The sequence below is a fragment of the Propithecus coquereli genome, unplaced genomic scaffold (genome assembly GCF_000956105.1).
Source record: "Propithecus coquereli isolate 6110/MARCELLA unplaced genomic scaffold, Pcoq_1.0 Scaffold26, whole genome shotgun sequence".
NCBI lineage: Eukaryota > Metazoa > Chordata > Mammalia > Primates > Indriidae > Propithecus > Propithecus coquereli.
In genome coordinates this window covers 4840329-4860367 of record NW_012148174.1, presented here as the reverse complement: position 1 = coordinate 4860367, position 20039 = coordinate 4840329, and the positions used below count along the sequence as shown (strand labels likewise).

At 34.4% G+C, this 20039-nt stretch overlaps 1 protein-coding gene across 4 annotated transcripts in view; it reads right to left on the bottom strand.

The window, feature by feature from the left end:
- The window catches only part of PTPN13 (protein tyrosine phosphatase, non-receptor type 13 (APO-1/CD95 (Fas)-associated phosphatase)), a 162103-nt gene that overhangs the window by 96356 nt on the left and 45708 nt on the right, over positions 1-20039 (bottom strand). For all 4 annotated transcript variants that reach the window (XM_012647232.1, XM_012647233.1, XM_012647234.1 and 1 more), the window contains exons 3-6: positions 14191-14369; positions 8806-8871; positions 6433-6618; positions 1646-1733 (exon numbers count right to left, since the gene is read on the bottom strand). In XM_012647232.1, coding sequence (XP_012502686.1) covers positions 1646-1733; positions 6433-6618; positions 8806-8871; positions 14191-14369 — 519 coding nt within the window. The remainder of the gene's footprint in view (positions 1-1645; positions 1734-6432; positions 6619-8805; positions 8872-14190; positions 14370-20039) is intronic.

Sequence of the window (20039 nt, the reverse complement as noted above, 5' to 3'; positions counted from 1 at the left end):
TTTATTTTTACCCACATATAAACTAGTAATACATGTATTAGAAAAGACACTTGATCTAGCCAGAAATAAATTTATTATATCGATGATATGAAAGTCAAAATAACTTCTCAGAAAAATAGTCCTTAATTGCAATAAGTAAAATGGAAGCACCTAATTGCGCCATTATAGAATCACTCCGTTAGAAACAATTTTACTGCTTTTCTTTGGCTTCTCAAGATAAGCAGTACACTTGCTTAGGACACATTCTTTCCTGTCAGATATGAGAGTTCTGAATTCTATAAAATATTTGGTTCAGATGATCAAGGGCCTATATTTAGTTTTCACAATGAGAGTTTCCCACAGGTTTTAAATAACACAGCTGTGCTCTGGTTGTCTGATTAAATTAAAAAATTACACATCTTAGCTTTTTAATCTATTTTATTAGACCACATGGAGTAGAATATAGACTATATTTAAGCAACCTTTACAATTAACTCTCCCTAGCCCCAAAATCTAAAATAAAATAGTTCACCCACAAAATATTTTTGTTAATGTTTAGATGACCATGATTCTCAATATTGCTTGATGAGAAGAGAATAAAGATAATCAGCAAAATCAAAAGTTTATTTTATAAATAAGCCAAGCCTAAACTTAACACTGAAAAGTAAATTGTCATATAAAATTTATTTAAATACTTTTATTTCAAGTGTTTGGAATTCCCATTCATTTCTTTAAAAAAATCAATTTAATAATTATCATAGGACCCATAATTATATAATGCTATTGGCAAATACCAAAACCACTATTCATCATTAATTTTATTTACTAAGCATCATATAACCTAAGGTAGTATTTAATAACTCCAATTCATGAAATTAGTCAGTCATGAAATTAATTATGTAGGTTATGACTAGCATTAAGAAATAGAATAGGCCGGGCGCGGTGGCTCACGCCTGTAATCCTAGCACTCTGGGAGGCCGAGGCGGGCGGATTGTTTGAGCTCAGGAGTTCGAAACCAGACTGAGCAAGAGCGAGACCCCGTCTCTACTAAAAATACAAAGAAATTAATCGGACAACTAAAAATACATAGAAAAAATTAGCCAGGCATGGTGGCACATGCCTGTAGTCCCAGCTACTTGGGAGGCTGAGGCAGAAGGATCGCTTGAGCCCAGGAGTTTGAGGTTACTGTGAGCTAGGATGACGCCATGGCATTCTAGTCCAGGCAACACAGTGAGACTCTGTCTCAAAAAAAAAAAGAAATAGAAGAGAAAATATCAGAGTGTAGTAAGAATAATGTTGTTTTCTGAAACTTTTATTTCAGTTGTGTTTATGTTCATAAACATATATATGTGTTTATTTGGTCATACTTGAAAATGTATTTTTAATATAAAATATTGTGAGATAAAATAAACAAATGATGATATTATTGATATAACAATACTGGAAAGGGAAATGATTTACTGTGCTATTAAAAACACTTTCTGCATAACCTTAATGACATTATTTATGTAGCTAGTTTTCCTGTCTGTTCCCTGCCTCCACTTTGCATACTCATGTTCTAATCATAGTCACAATTATCAGATTTCCAAGCTAGTTAAGTATAATTTTGCAAAGGAAACATGGAATAAGATTAAAGCCTAAAAATTTCCTATTAATATACTCTTACCTGTTGGTAATCCTTTTCCTCTCAGTCGGTCTCGAATAGCCTGGCTTCGATCAGGCCTTTGTTCACTGTTACCGGAAAGTTGATCCGTCTGTACACAGGTAATCAAAAATCAAGTTTGACAAAGAATCTCCCTTTTGTTTTCATGGTAATTCTCTACAGAATGACACTAGTTAGACAGTTTTTGGAGGATATAACATTAAGAGACTCTATGTCCTATCGTTGTATATAATAATTTGTATTTCTTAGATAGGGTTTATGTAGCTCAATACTGGCCAATTCATTTTCAGGAAATCCAAGGAAAGAAACAGTTACCAAAGAGTAATCTGCTAACTAGGGAACACAGTCAGGCAGATTAAAGTAGTTAAAATGAGTTCCATTTGAAAACACTTAAACTTGAAGTGTTTTTCCCCCCAAACTGATAACTACTGTCATCTCTCAAGTTAAATTATAATTTAAAAACCACATTAATTCTAGTATAATAAAGATTCCTCCTCACTATGTGCATTGAGGAATTTAAATTATTTTCAGAAATAAATTTCTAGGTATTGCCTGCCAGAAATTACATTTGAGAAATGCTAAGTCTTTAAATGTACACCTTGCGGGATGACAATTAAATTTAAATCAATGCTCTTTTGAGTCCCTTTTATAACAAAATGTTTAAGTAGTCTTAAACTATAATAACTTTAACCAAGGGTATTTGTTTAAAATAAAGTATGTCAGGGCCGGGCGCGGTGGCTCAGGCCTGTAATCCTAGCACTCTGGGAGGCCGAGGCGGGCGGATTGTTTGAGCTCAGGAGTTCGAAACCAGCCTGAGCAAGAGCGAGACCCCGTCTCTACTAAAAAAAAGAAATTAATCGGACAACAAAAATATATAGAAAAAATTAGCCGGGCATGGTGGTGCATGCCTGTAGTCCCAGCTACTCGGGAGGCTGAGGCAGAAGGATTGCTTGAGCCCAGGAGTTTCAGGTTGCTGTGAGCTAGGATGACGCCACGGAACTCATTCTAGCCTCGGCAAAAAGAGTGAGACTCTGTCTCAAAAAAAAAAAAAGTATGTCAAATTAGGGGTCAAATTCCACATTAAAAGGGACAAAAAGTTTGACAGAACATTGGTTTATTTAGATGACCAGTTAGAGGAGAAGTGATATAAATATAAATGGAAGTAGATATAAATGAAAGGAGACAGAATGGTGAAGAGAAATTACTTAAATCTGGCACCAAAAGCATGTATACATGTTTGTTTATTTATATACACACACAAATGTTTTTAAATATTATGTGTTATTTAATGTTATTTAAATAACATAAAGTGTGTAAAAGCACTTAAGGCAGCACCTGGCATATAGTAACTGTTCAATAAACTACACCTATTATTAATAATATCTTTAATGCAGGGAATTCCAAAGATGCAGGATGTTCACTATCTTTTTTAGTCACCGATAGTATAGTGTAATCTGGCCCAATAACATTTTTATAATTTAAATGATAACATTATTTCAGAAATACTTCCATTTAAGTCTTCTTAGAGGTAGAAAACATAATGCTTGAGCTTTAAATATACTATCTTAGGATTTTAATCAATCATACTCAGTTTCACTAATGAAGGAATATTAAAAATATTTGTGTGTGTATATAAATAAACAAACATGTATACATGCTTTCAATGCCAGATTTAAGTAATTTCTCTTCACCATTCTGTCTCCTTTCATTTATATCTCCTTCCATGTTATTTAATCCTCAAAACAACCTTATATGGAAGATATTATCATCCTCAGACCACAGATAAAAGGAGAAATGGCAAAGAAACATCTAAGGACCATAAACCAGCTCATCAATACTGAAATAAATATCCTCACAACTGTTCAGTAATATGGGTGGGTGGCATGTACTATTCTTCCTATTTTATAGATAAGTAAAATTGAGGTCAAAATACTATAACATTAAATCGGCAGAAGAACAAGGACAAATAAGCTGGCCTGCTGACTTTTACTCCACACAAATTAATTTTTAGTAAGAATTATGGTCACTTAGAATGACTTTCATACTTACTGAAAGACTAACTCAGTTTATCAGCTACTGGAGGCAAGAACAGCTTTAAAGGAGCATAATGGCTGAAAGCATGGGCTTTGGGGTCAGATACCCAGACTCTGATTATGTCTCTGTTATTTACCACATATGTAGCCATGTGCAGGTTATTTGCTCTTTCTTGGCTTTAGTTCATCATCTCTAAAATGCTGATAAAAAGCATCTATTTCTTTTAACTTGGGGTTGTTATAATGAATAAATGTGATAATGCACATAAAACACCTAGCACAGTGCCTGGCACAAAGCAAACACCTAAAAAACAGTAGCTGTTGGAGTTACTTCTGTCCAGTGACATCCAGGAGACTAGGAAGAGCAATGGAAAGATAGGGGGGACATTATGACACGTAGTAAAAATTTGCCTTTGTAAAGGCAGGCTCCCAACACGCTGATTCCAATTGATCCTTCTACTCTTCTCGTTCACTGAATAACCCCCCAACACCCTGTATCAGACTGATTACTGTTCCCTGAACGTGCCCTGCTCTTTCCCATTCCACAGCATTTTTACAGGTTCACTTCTGTCTGCCAAGATTACTCTGAGCCTACAGGATTTAGTTCAAAGTACTATTTTTCAAAGCAGTCTTAAATCTTTTCCCTCAAACTCTCACAGCTTTTAAAATTTTTACCATGTTACTCTTCATAGTCTTCTTTGCATTTCATAATTAAGCAAATGGTTATAGGATTTTAGATAAGAGCTCCTAGATCAAATGTTTTATTCAAATTTGTATCTTCTACAGTCTTTTTTTTTCTTTATAAAAAACACCTTCATTTTGCTCAAAAGGGCAGTCAATACAGAGAAGCCAAAGTGAACAGCCTCCACAAAACAAAATTAACATCAGCAGCAAATCCTCTTGCTGAAGACTTCAGAGACAACTTACGTGTGCCAAAGTTCTCCGCTGTTATAAGGGGCACACACCCATGCATCGTCCATCGCCCATTGGTTTCATACACAGATAAGCAATAAATATCTATTGTAATAAACTGAACTAAATGCTAAACCTTAAAGGGATGGAAATTTTTTTTATGTAATCTGGGAAATTATTGGATAGATAATAGAATTTCTATGGAGGAATATTTCTTCATGGCAAGACAAAAACAAACAAACAAACAAAAACACTTCTAGCAATTTTACCATGAGAGTAAAATCACCAAACAGCACAAAGGTCTTAGAGAAGGTATGGTGTAATAGAAAAGTCCCTGGATTGACTAATAGGAAACTAAAATTCCATAACTGTTCAGGTCTCCATTTCCTCATCTATAAAGTGAAATTTTATGGAATATTAGTGCTATAAGAAGATCTGTGAAAAAGACCTCCAATACCAAATAAGTTTGGGAAATGTTTCATCTATGTGCCTATATCCCTCTTGAAGGTTAGTAATACAGTCTAGTACATTAAAGGCTCTGAGAAGTTCTGCAGTGAAAATACATTATTCAATTTCCTTTAAATAGTTTTTTCTCAAGCCTATTTGATCATAGAGGAATTTTTTTAAACAAAAATATATTGAAAACAATGTGAGAAACCATGGTCTGAACAGAGAGCTTTCATAGAGTTTTAATAGCTTTATCTTTATTCAAAAAGAAATTACATGCAGAACTATAAACAAATCAAATAAAACTGGACCGCTCTGGTTAAAGAGGGGAAGTAGGCAACCAAGAACCCTGTTTATTCAGCCTCTACTACCTCTATTCCCCTTCACTACAGAACCACAAAGATTTCATGGAGGACAGTTTACAAACCATTTGTCTAGAAGATCTCTGGGCCTGTTTCTTATAAACTGGCAAAGCATGTGGAATTTGGATAGATTCCTGGCAGCCATCCAACATCCTGGTTAAGACAGGGGAACTAAACCCTTAGCGGTGAGGAATTGAGAGGAAGCCAGCAAGAACACTGTGTGACAGTGGCAAATTTGTAGCCCACGCAAAAAGAATCACTACTCAGAGATCATAATCCTAGAGAGTAAGAGCAGATAAAGTGTAGATCCAGATCAGAGATCAGAAAACCAAGGAGTATCCAAACTGGGGCAAACAGGATAGAATATAGTTTAAGAAATGCACAGCATGGGTAGGACTGTCAGATATAGCATTTGTTTGTTATTCTTGAGTTTGATATATTCTTCATATCCAAGACAAGAAAGAAAATGGAAGAGTCCAGGTCTTGGGGTGATCTGGTAGGGATACATGCACGGATCCTCTCTACACACCAGGTACAAGTGTCCAGAGAAGGTGGGATGGTAGGGAAGGTTTGGAGAATACCTAGGAGATCTGGACAAATGAGTGGCCAAGGAGGAGGTATAATGCAACAGAAAATGAATTGTAGTATTTCTAAAGCCCATTTTGCATGTTAATGCATTTCTCTAAGTGTTCATAACAGATAGAACCACTTGCTAAAAGCTTAGATCTTAGGAAAAGATCTAAGAAAGGAGGCAGAATGGACATTTCTAGCTCAAACATGCTATGATTCTATGATATTTTGGGGAATAAAGTTCTAAAGGAAGACTAACTCTCATGAAATCTAGAAGACTTACTGCAATGGGCTTGTAAATTTTAAGTATTGTTTCAAATAATTTACATCAGAACAAAAAATTTAATTTCCCACTTCTAGTTTTAATTGAGAAATGGCTACCTATATAGTATCTTTAAAGAAAATTTTGTGATATGCTACTAAATTTTAAAATATGACTATGTTTACTATTGCAACTGTAGCTTACCCCAGAAAGATTGCCCAGAACCAGTTTTACCAGGTGTTTCACATAGGAAAATGAAGGTGCACAATTGCTATTCCTAATGTGGGCACTGCAAGCATCCAGGACAGTCCGAACAGAAACCCGAGCATAAATAACATCCTCACACATTCCCAGCAGTATGCTGTTGAGATGATCTCCAAGCTTGATAGGCTGAATATGGAGAAAGGAAAAGCCATGTTAAAAAACATGAGTAAATCTTCTTTATAATATGAGACAAACCATTCTAGGAATCACAGGAACCACAATAAACATATTTGGGAGGAAATGAATTCCTTTTCTATTAGCATATATATCTTACTGCATTTTACCTTTTTATGGTCCAAAAAATTATTAGCAGAAGATGGTTAACTTACATGTCCCTAGATAGGAAGTTTTAGAGAAAAACTCTGGGACATTTTTGTTGTTGTTGTTATGATAAAGAAGTGGAACTCTTTGGTTATTCAAATATTTTGATAAACAGTTACTACTGTTTATACAATATTTTAGGGGAATAAACTGTTTCCTAATATTCAATACAATGTGATACATTCAACTTATATAATCTGATACTCCCATGATGACTTAAAGGAGATTTGAAATATTGCAATGACCCGAGATCATTTAAATATAAATTCTCATTATGCTGGTCAGAGAAGCCACAAAGTAAATTTTTTTTTTCATATTTTGTAGAATATTATATCTTAAATGGCCAATAAGCATATGAAAAGGTGGTCAGCATCATTATTCACTAAGAAATGCAAATTAAAACCACTAAAACAAGAAGCCACTACATGCCCAATAAAATGGTTAAAAATAAAAACACTAATAATACAAAGCATTGGTAAGGAGTGGAACACCTGAAACTCACATGATGACGGAAGTTTAAAGTGGTACACCCTCTTTGGTCTAAACAAATGCCTTCCCTATGACTCTTCCACTTCTCATCTGCTTGAGTATTATTTCATCCTTTAGGTGTCAGCTTAGATGCAATGTCCTTTAAGAAACCTGTCCTCACCCTCCAAGTCTACCCAGAAGCTCCAACTCTGTTTTTCCACAGCACTCTCCATTTTTTCTTAACATTCATGGCATCATGTTGTTATTGACTATTTAGCTGTCTGTTCCTTCCAATAGACTCCACAGGTAAGGGTCACTATAGTCCTGAATGTCTAGTATAGTGTCTGACACTAGGTAGACACTTAATATTAAATACTTTAATTATTAAAATAATTAATATTAAATACTTTTAATATTAAATGTTTCTAAAACGATTATGATTTCTGATCATAAAATACAAGTTTATATTTCCTCTCTAATTTATTCATTATTAATACTGATTTTATTTCTGGTTAATAGAAAAGTATAAAGTGTTAATGACAGACTATGATCACATTTTACATGTAAATTAGGTTGCATAATATATGATTTTGATATTTCCAGTAATAATTTAACTTTCTCATTTATATTTATAGAATTAAAACTGAAGTGAGAAAGAAAATCTACAGTATTTTTCATGATGTAAAATGAAACCAAACCAAGTTGAAGAATATCATTTATCTTTGATAGATCTTAAGATATTTGAATTTTAGTTAAAGCCTAGAATGCTTGTTATTTTTTATATTTAATAAGAAAAAACACACCTAGTTATTTTTATTTTTGACTTCTAAAGGTTTAAAATATCATTCTATATATTGTATCTTTGCCTTGACAAAATATAGCTATTTTAAAATTTTTAATTACTGTTTACTACTATGTTTATGTTGGTCTTCAGGAATCAGAACTATTTTAGCAAATAATGACTAGAAATAATCCAATGGTCATCAGAGCCTACGACCTCGGAAAGTATTAATTTAATGTGCCTGTTGTTACAGGGGTAGTGACGTATGATTCTGAAATGCCAACAGAAAAACGTAATTAAGTTCTCTCATACTATACTCTGAAACATACTCAGGCTACTATTCCTAGAGTTTTTGCAAGAAAAAAGGTATTATTTTCAGTGCAAGAATGAATCATCAAAAATATTTACAGTCCCTTTTATCAGTCATTAAATGAAAGGAAATAAAATACACTTCTGTTTTTATGGCCATAATTTCTGATGAGGCCAGCTCCATCTCACAAACTGAATTGTTGAAAGCTGAGTAGTGACTGCTACAATTCTAAGAATATCTCAAAATAATTTCTTCAGTACTTTGTTAGTTCATTCTGAAAGTATGACATTATTAATGTGAACAACCAGCATAGAAATACTGATGTGCCTGACAGCATGCTGTAAAATAGATATAAATATGTGGAAGAGCTTTTTTAAAAAGTGTAAAATTATACAAATGTATAAAATGTGACAAATGTAAAAACTTGACTTACTTGGCTCTGAGGTACTTCATGATCAGCCCCCCAATACAATGTCATTCCAAGAGAATAAATATGGATCTAGGAACAGAATTTTTAAAAAAATAATTTTATGGTAAAATAAAATAAAAAAATTTAGCAAGTATTATAAACTCAGAATTTTTTGTTCCAAAGAAAATATAACACATAATATGAGAAAATCATCATTTTATATTTTGTATAAGAGTATGTGAGAGCTTAAAACAGAAAATAGGAGACTGGAAATTATTAGAATAGACTTTTTTCCAATTCCTCAGCCTTTATGAGTAATCATTTTTTTAAGCTTTTATTTAAAGTTTCTTTATGCAAATTCAAGTCAATATGAATATGTATTATTATTCCTCCTTTTACAAAAGGGCAAAAATTATAAAAATTGCTAGGCACTTTGTATTTTTAATTTATCAACAGAGATATTTCCATATGAATGCTTAGAGATCTTATCCTTTTTTTACCTGCTGCATAAAATTCCATTATATGGTTGTAGTATTGTTTATTTAGCCAATCTGTTATTAATGAGCAATTAAGATTTTTTCAAACTTTAGCTATTATAAATAATGTTTCAGCAAACAGCCTTGTGATGTGTCATTTTGTACATACAAGTATTTCTCTTGAACTGATTCTCTGAGATTATTGATAAAAGTAAATCATCTGTAGTTTTGATACATATTGTCAGATTCCCCTGAGTAGAAATTGTACATTTTGCGCTTCTACCAGCAACATGTATGAGTTTTTCCAACAAGCCTTGTCCATACAATGTGTTACGAAGATTTGGGGTTTTGCCAATCTGAACAGTAAAGAAAAAACCTATTGCAGTTTTGATTAGCATTTTTCTCACTGTGAACAGGCGGCATAGTACAAGAAGCAGCTGAATCAGAGGAGTTTTCTTCCGTGATGTTTGCTTTGTTTGCTTCTTAAAGATTAGGGAAAAAACAACATATTTTTATGCTGGTAGGAATGACCCAACAGGGAAAACTGGAAACACAGGACAGAGTGGAGCCTGCTGGAGGAACATTGTTGAGTAGGCAGGAGGAGATGGAAGGTAATGCATAAATGGAGGGGTTGGTTTTACAGAAGAGCACAGACAGTTAATGTGTGGTAAGGAGGCAGAGAACATGGGGTAATTTATGTGGGTAAGTTGGTAGAGGGATCCTGGGAAAAGTCTCTCCTGATTGCTTCTACTTTTTTTTCTGTGAAACAGGAAGCAAGATTATTAATCATAAGTAATCATCTTGCTTTTTTCCTTCTGTTAAGAGATTCAGAGCTAAACTCTTAGCCCATTTCTATCAGTACTGATTCCTACCACATTTCTTTTTTTTGCACCATCCTTACTCCAGCTTCATCTTATCTGATTGCCTTTATTTCACTCTGCTCCTATTTTTCCACTTTATTTTTAAATTCTATAAACTGTCTCAAGTCCCCTGTAGAAATCAGTGAGTTATATAAATAAAACTGGGTACCCTTTTAATAATCTCACAGCACTTTAATCTACTCTTTAAGTTGTGTCCTAAATTATAAAAGTTTTTCCACTTTCCAATTATTTTCACGGCTTTCAATTTTTAAAATTTAAATTTTTTGTAATGACATTCAAGTCTCACTCTGATCTGCCTCCACTTCCATTTTACAAGGAGATTTTAAAGTTTTCTTTCTGTCATTACTCCTTCCCCTATCATAAGTGAAACACTTCAGCACTACTAGATAGCTTCCTGTTGGCAAAATACATCCTGCCCTTTCTCAGCTTTTTTTGAGCTGTTCTTTCCACCAGTAATATTCTTTCTCCATCTCTGTCAGTGAAAGCTTACCCATTATTGATAACCCAGAGATGATGTTTTCCATTATATATGCCATATAAATACTTTCAAACAGGATAAAACATTCTCTTATACAGTTATATTTCACTTGTATCTCTAATACAGTAGTGAACTAGTATTACCTTGTTATTAATACATTGATGAATCCTTGTTTGTCTTCTTTGAGGGAAAGTGCCTTTTTTTTTTTTTTTACACATCTTAGTATCCCTCTTAGCTACTAACACAGAACTTTTACATAGTAGATATTCAATACGTGTCTGCTGAACTCAATTAAATGTGCATGAAGTTCAAGACAGAATAGTGTAGACTATTAGTATCATATTTCTCTTTAGGCTTCTTTTCAAAGAGGCTTATATGTAACCACTTTTTCAAAGAGCCGCATACATGAAAAACATTTTTCATAGTTTTAGCATAAAGGATGAATCACATTCTCAATCATATTAATTTTGATTTGTGATGTGACCAGTGTTTTAAGATTCTTTATTATATTTACTTTTCAATGTGTCAAATGAGTTACTATATATTAATAATTTTTATATGTGACTATATAAAATTAATAAAATAATTCTTAAAGCTAAGTTATAAAACTGTATGCTTGCTGATCAACTACATATACAGTGTAATGGTTAGTTACATGTATCAACTTGACTGGGACAGATACTTGGTCAAACATTCCAGGTGTTTCTGTGAAGGTGTTTTTGGATGAGATTAACATTTAAATCAGTAGACCGAGTAAAAGAGATTGCCCTCCTAATGCAGATGGGCTCCTTCCAATCAGTTGAAGGCCTGAAAAGAACAAAAAGGCTTACTCGTCCCTGAGTAAAAGAGAATTCTTTCTGCCTATCTTTGAACTGGGACATTAGCTTTTTCCTCCTTTGCACTCAAACTAAAACATTCCAGGATTTCGAGCCTGCCGGTCTTCGAACTAGAATGATATCATCAGTTCTACTGGTTCTCTGGTTTTCAGACTTGGAGTGGAACTACACCATCAGCTCTCCTGAGTCTCCAGCTTGCAAACTTTCCCTGAAGATCTTGGGACTTGTCAGCCTCCATAATCACATGAGCCAGTAGGGATACCCACTCCCACCCTCTCAGTTATGACAAACAAAATTGTCTCCAGACATTGCCAAATATCCTAGGAGGTAAAATTGCCTCTGGCTAAAAACTACTACTTTAATCTGTATAATCTTTCCCAGAATTAGGAGAGATATATGAATGTATATGTATGCATCCATATATTAAACAAAGTAGAAGTGGTAAATTTGTGCTAAGGAAATTCAGGGAGACAAGGAAAGATTACTTTTGGCTATATTAGGTCAACTAAATATGAAATGTCCGATTTCAAATCAAGAGTTTAGTTTATTATATCTCAAACAAGAAGCAGTACAATTAATCAAAGTATGCACCTAAACTAGCGACACAGTTTTAACATCTTGATGGTAGCTTGTTTATGCCACCACGAAGAAGCCTGGAGAGCAAGTGGCAATGAAATCAAGAAAGGCATTTTCCACAGCGTGTTAAGAATTGAATATTTCTCGTTGTAAGAAGTGGTCCAAAGCCTGGAAGAAGTGGGAGTCAGTTGGTGAAAGGTCTGGTGAATACAGTGGATGACAGAGAGTTTCCAAGTGAAGCCTCTGTAGTTAGAGCAGCATTGTTTGTGCAACATGTGGTCAAGCACTGTCTTGCAAGAGGATTGACCTGTCTCTATTGACCAATCTCAGCTGCTTAATCACAAGCATCCTCATCATTTCGTCCATTTGGTTGTAGCAGACATTCACTGTAATTGATTGAGCAGGTTTCATGAAGCTGTAGTGGATAATACCAGTGCTGGACCACCAAACAGACACCATTAGCTTTTTTGGATGAATATTCGGTTTTGGACTGTGTTTCAGTACTTCATCTTTATCCAACCATTGTGCCAAACACTTGTGATTGTCAAAAAGAATCTATTTTTCATCACACGTAATAATACAGTGTAGAAATGGTTCATCTTTATGTTGTGACAGGCAAAGAAAGGCAAGCTTCGAGACGATTTCTCTTCTGACGCTCATTTAATTCATGCAGAACCCATCTATCCAGCTTCTTTACCTTGCCCATTTCTTTCAAATGGTCCAATACTGTTGGAATAGTGATGTCAAATCTTGCCAGTAATTCACGCATAGGTTGAGATGGATTTGCTTCCACTACAGCTTTCAGCTCATCATTTTGCGGTCTCAGGTCGTCCGCATAGCTCATTTTCAAGATTAAAATCACCAGAATGGAACTTGTCAAACTATCAACGTACTATGCATCCATTAGTCACACCCTTTCCAAACACTTCGTTGATATTTCAAGCTGTATGTGCAGCATTGGTTCCATGATGGAACTCATATTTGAAAATAACACAAATTTTTGACTTATCCATGGTTTCACAAAAATTGCTCTAAAAAATTTTTTGAAAGATAATCACAAGCCAAATCATGTTCTTGAAAGACTGAGGATGTACCTTCACAATAAAAATAAAACAAGAAGTGTCAAAGTGAAATGTCAGTGATATCAACTGTCAAACTATCAAAGTCAATGATATCAACATAGTCATATTGGATTATTTCTATCATAACTTTTCCTTCTTCTTCACTATTCCATCAAATGAACTGCCAAACTCTGTCAGTGATGCCTCCACTGTGTCCCCTTCATCTGCTCCTTTATATTCCCAAGGCATTACACTATTAATATTTTCACTTCTTTTCCACATAATATTAAGACTCCCCAGTTAGATTTCCACAAAATCTTCCATCTCCCCTAGTTATCCGCTTTTGTCAAACTTAACTTCCAAAATCACAAATCACATATTATACTCCTAAAAATATGATAGATCCCCATTGCCCGAGAAGAAAGTCTCAAGTCCCGGCATTCCTAATCTTCTTCATTTTGACCTATAGCATCCCTTTCTTTCTTTAACCACATCCTTCCAGGTAGCTAACGCTCTAGGCTAACTGGTCCAGTCAACCATTCCCCAATCACAGTGAACAATTTCTTACCTCTTGTCATTGCCCATACTAACGACTCTGAGTGGAATGGCCTTTCTACCTGTTTTCACTTATCTAAATTCTACTCATTCTTCATAGCCCAACATAAATGCTACCTTCTCTGCGATACTGTTCTACATTAAAAATTAACTGCTCCTCTTACAGACTCTCAAAACACTTTATCCTGTTACATAGCCTTTGTTTCATCCTGCCATATATTATAGATTGTTCTACATACATTAATCAGAGTCAACTTTCTAGTTATTTCTGTATTTTCCTCAGGAGCACAGTGTTTTATATATAGCAGGCATTTAATTAAGTATTTGTAAACACGCATTAATAATGGCTAACATTTTTTCAGCTCTATAAATTTTTATAGGACTATTTTGAATTCTTAGATAAATATGAACTTCTTGGAATACATGATCATTTTAAATTCAATAGATTTTTCAGAGGCTTGAGGTAGGGTAGCCCATTGTCTTTACTTGACCTATCTCCACCAAAATCAAAAACAAAATCAAACAAAAAAGATTTAACCCCATTACCTTTTCAACATCTGAGAGAGAAGTTAGTGATTGATTTTGAAGAACCTCTGGTGCAGTGAATGCTCGGAGATCCTGATTGGAAATATTTTCATCTGTAAATGACACACTACCAGAAGGCAGCAACAGCAGAGACCATGGAGAAATGATGAACCCAAGGGCAGCAGGATCAGCTATGCTTACTGGTTTGAAATTGCACCAAATAAAAAGAGAAAAAAAAAGATAATTGCTTAAAATTATAATCAGAGGAACTAAAGATCACTTCAACGGATATCTTAGCCTATTTGTATAGATGTTAATGTGTAGTTACATACACCAAATCAACATGCTACAAAAAGAGTGGGTTTCATATAAATACAACTGCTAGCATTATTAACAACATTTGATTAGGTTTAACCTTTCAAAATCTGGATGGTAGATCCTAGAAACTAGAAGTAGAGAACTTTCGTTGTTGGTCATAGAATTAAACTTGGTTCAAATGTTTCATCACAGTGATACATAGATATGGATAAGGATCAGTAGTTCTTAAACTTTTTCTGGATCATGGATTACTTGGAGAAATTGGTAAAAGCTATGCTCTCTCTTTCAAGGACATTATCCATATATCTGTATATATTCTGAAGTTTGAGGGATCCACCTATAGCCCATTTATGGACTCCAGGTTAAGCAAGATTCTGTGATTTAGATGATAGTGTTCTGAAATGATTAGAAATCAATTCCTTTCAAAAATTCATCAGATTTGGAATTTGTAAGGTTTCTAACTACAATAAAATTTTCTTTCTTGAGTCAAAATATATATTTTGCTTGAATTTGGATTTTGTCTTGTTTGCATTTGCTCATTATTTCACTAGAATGTCAGGCAACTTGTTCTGTACTACCAAATATGATCAATGGGGTCTCTTAATTTTTTTGTTTAATGTTTGGCTGTATAAGTGCCTCAGAGCTTGTGCTTAAGAGTATTAGCAAAAATAAATTCCTTAGACTTCAGCAGACCTATCCTCAAAAGTAAAGCTATACATTAGGCTCGACAAAACAGACTGATTAGAAGGAACTTTATTTTTCCTCCCATATCAAAATAAAGTAAGTATAGGTTTTAAGATAATTGCTAGGTGAACTGGGCTGCAGACTCAAAAAACTGCTATTGAAAAGTCATGAAAAGCCTGTTACTGCCAATGTCATTATTCAATCTAAAGAGGTTATCGTGATATCACTGCATGTCAAATGATAAGAAATTGACAGAAGTTCGTGGAACAGTTTATCAAACATACATACAGTATCTATGCTTTCCTGAAAACAACTTTCATCAGAACTGAATCATCTTTTTTGACTTTTTAACCCCTATCTATGGTCAAGATCATCAGAATTGGACTTACATCAAAAAAAAGTAGCTATTAAAATTCCTTCCTCCTCTAAAGATTAAAAAGCTCCTTGCATTTTTGTGAATCCGAGACATGTCTTTAATAGCTGTGTCAAAGAAGAAAAATGTATTTGAATGCCATCTTTTCATTAGTCAGCACATCTTATGTTGCTGTAGTGGAACTAGAAGGCTTAACAACCATACATCAGATGGCTGAAACATGGCTCACAATTCTTATGGCAAAATACGCTTCAATAAATCGTCACAACATACACCTGGTAATGCTAGATATATTGTTGCCTTTCATAGCCACTTTACACATTGCCTGTTAAAAGCCTCTTCTTAGGTATTTCATGAACAAGCAATACACAATCCAGCTAGGAAAGAACTCAAACAAGGCAGAACAATACTTTCCTTGGCAAAAGAAGCTATTCAAAATCTTGAGATTTCACATCACAGACATTATAAAGCAATCTAAAGTAAATTCCTGTCAAATTACCAAATAAGGGGAACAAACAGTAAGAGACCATTTAAAGCCAATGTGCTAATATCTAGTTTGAGATGATGGTCTGCAACCACAGTGGTAGCAGTAGAGATGGTGAGAAGCTGCTGAAAACTGAACTTATTTTAGAGACAGTGATAACAGAATTTCCTGACAAACTGGATGTGGAGTGAGAGAAAAAGAGGAGTCTGGATGATGCCAAGGTTTTGATCTGAGTAATTGGAAGGCTGGAGTGCCATCAACTGAGACAGAGAAGACTAAGATAGTCCACGTTGCTGAAGTGGGTGTTGGGAGGTGGTAGTGGGAATCAGAACTTTACTTTGAGACCTGTTAAATTTAAGATATTTGTTAGATATTCAAATGGGGATGTCAAGTGAGCCGCTGGATCTGGAGTGTGGAGAAGGGTTAGAACTGCAGATATATTTTGGGAGTCACTGGCCTAATAAACGGTATTTAAAGCCACTCTTCCTCCTCCTCCTTGGCCACAAACTGACCTTATCCCTTCCCCAATATGGTAGCACCAACCAGAAACTGTTGAAGGTGAGAGCAAGACATACTTGCTTATCACTCTGAAATTATTAAGAGATTTATTCACTTACCAACACAATCAAGGTCAGTAAAATTATTATGATTCTGGCAAGAACTATATATTTTTTTTATATAAGTGTTGCTGTTTTTGACAAATAATGATTGTACATATTTAGAGGGTACAGTGTTATGTTTTGATAATACATATATTGTGTAATGATGGAACTGCATATTTCAACTTTTGCTTTACATAATAGGTTTTTGTTTGTTTTTATTGACTATCTAAAGTACACCATTATTGTAAGCACTATACATATTAACATATTCTTCCCAATATTACAGGTCATTTGCTAATAGAATCCAAAGTATTACTGAGAATATAAAATATGTACCTAAATAAATACAAGATAGAAAACACAAGGTATCTAAGGGAGAAACAGATAATACAAAAGGGACTTCAGAGGACAGCAAAATTACTTCAACTACAATAGAGAATTAATTTCTTTTTTTATATGTGGCCCTTTAAGATAGATAAGACGACTTGATCATGGCTAAGGATAGGATTCCAAAGAGAAGAAACAGCCAGAGTAAAGGCATGTGGTCAGGAAATTACTAAATTTGTACAAGAAACAGCAAGAATTTTGGTCTCAGGAATGGTGGAGAACAGTGAGAAACAGAATTATGAAGGTGGATCACACTTTTGCTTGTTAAAAAAACACACACAGAGAAATGACAAAAATGTTTTCAAATGTAATTTTTTTTTGAGACAGAGTCTCGCTTTGTTGCCCGGGCTAGAGTGAGTGCCGTGGCGTCAGCCTAACTCACAGCAACCTCAAACTCCTGGGCTCAAGCGATCCTTCTGCCTCAGCCTCCCGAGTAGCTGGGACTACAGGCATGCGCCACCATGCCCGGCTAATTTTCTCTCTCTATATATATTTTTAGTTGTCCAGATCATTTCTTTCTATTTTTTAGTAGAGACGGGGTCTCGCTCTTGCTCAGGCTGGTCTTGAACTGCTGACCTTGAGCGATCCATCCGCCTCAGCCTCTCAGAGTGCTAGGATTACAGGCGTGAGCCACCGCACCCGGCCTCAAATGTAATTTTTTAAATGGCTTGTAATAAAGCTAAAGCAACTGTGACAACAAACTACATTGCTATAGTAATTTCTAACACACATACACATGACATTTAAGTACTAGATTCTTGAGAAACCATAGTCAAACCACAAAATATATTTTTAAATAATTGTAAAGGGTTACGCAAACCTACAAGTCAGGGAATTTAGAGTTGTGGCTGGAATCAGTCTTTAATTCACCCTTTTTGTCTAACGAGAAGGAATTTAAAGCAAATGTATTCAAATTCCTTCAAAGAATGCTTATAAAACAATATTTAAAAATGAGATTCCAGAAGTTTGTAATTCTATGTCTTATGTTTTAGTTGTGTGCTGATTGCACTTAGAAATGCTATTATTATGAAAAAGTAAATCTGATATGAACTGATTCCAATAGTCAAATGATTCTATTTATATTTACATTCCACAGAAAAAGTTGCTTAAACAGAATTTCAAGCCGCTAGAGGCAAAGTTAAAAATAAGCAAAGAAATATCTTAGAGCTTCTTTCCAATGTTCTCTTAAACTAAGGTCCATGGACCACTTATTGGTCATATATTTTTTTCCTGAGTGTTCTTGTCATTTCCTTTAGATTGTCTCCTTAATTTTTTTTTGTCCTCCACTTAGACCATAAAAAATTAGGGAAATAATCATAAATGGGTAACAAACATGCTAAGGAAACACTAATCAAAAGCATCAGGAAATCATCTTGAGACTTAGAACAACAATTAAACTGTTTTGACCTGAAAAATCCCTTTGCCTATTCAAGTACAGTGAAGAAATTATAGTCCTCCCATTTGCATTTTCTATTAGGATGTTTGGCAAAAATCTAAGCAGAAGCCACTGTTCTAAACTCTGATAGATTTGATGAAGTCACTCTATAGTACAGAATTCTCTCAAAAATTCAGTCTTATGTACATAAAAAATATCTAGATTGTTAAATCAATCATTTGGTATAACAATGCACAAATAGAAAATAAGTAATTTAGAATAGTAACCCTATATTTTAACATTTTTTGATAGTAAGTTTTGTGATAAATTATTTAAGGCTAACTGGAAATTATAGTATATGATTGAGTTTGATTCTAAATTAAAACTTCGTTAATTCCTCATGTTTTGTTACTACTTTTAAAAAACTTCTGTTTCTCTAATAGGAAACAGAGTAGCAATCCCTTTTGGAAAATAAAATTGTGTAAATGATTAAAATTGATATCTATAATAAGGTAAATTGATAATGACAGTCTCTTTAAAGACATTTTACATCATGTAAGTTTTCTTGGTATAGACGATCACTCAACATCATTTAATAAACTCCTACAAGCCTTTGGTTCTCAAGAATTTATATTCTGGTGTAGCAAGTCCCTGACCTTGCTAATTACCCAAATCCCTAAACTCACCTAGGAGATTTGGAAAGGTATCAGAGAAACTGTCAGCTTCATTTCATTCTTTTTAATATCTGACTTCAGTAATTTAGTATGTAGTCTCATTTAATTAAGAGAGACAGTATAGTACAGACTAAGCCAGAATCCCTACGATCAAATCGTAGGTTTGACATTATGCCTTACACTTGATCTTAAATAAGTTATTCAGCCTCTATGTGACTGAATTTCTTTACCTGTAAAAATAGTTCTTGTCTGATTTGGATACCTTTCATTTCTAATTTGGACAAGAAAAAGAAACAAAAGGCATCCAAATTGGAAAGGAAGAAGTCAAATTCTCCTTGCTTTCAGATGATTTGATGTTATATTTAGAAAAACCTAAAGACTACACCCAAAAACTATTAGAAATGGTAAATAAATTCAGTAAAGTTGCAGGATACAAAGTTAACACAAAAATCAGTAGCATTTGTATATGCCAACAATGAACAATTTAAAGAGAAAAACAAACAAACAAACAAGTAAACCCATTTACAACAGCTACAAATAAAATAAAATACCTGGGAATAAACTTAACTAAAGAAGTGATTAAGATCTCTACAAAGAGGCCGGGCTGGTGGCTCCCGCCTGTAATCCCAGCACTCTGGGAGGCCAAGGCAGGAGGATCACTTGAGCTCAGGAGTTCGAGACCAGCCTGAACAAGAGCAAGACCCCGTCTCTACTAAAAATAGAAAGAAACTGGCCGGACAACTAAAAATATACATAGAAAATAGCCGGGAATGGTGGTGCATGCCTGTAGTCCCAGCTACTCAGGAGGCTGAGGCAGAAGGATTGCTTGAGCCCAGGAGTTGGAGGTTGCTGTGAGCTAAGCTGACTCCACGGCACTGTAGCCTTGGCAACAGAGTGAGACTCTCTCAAAAAAAAGTAAAAAATAAAAACTGCAACCTCCCCAAATTATGTGCCAAAACACTGAACAAAATCC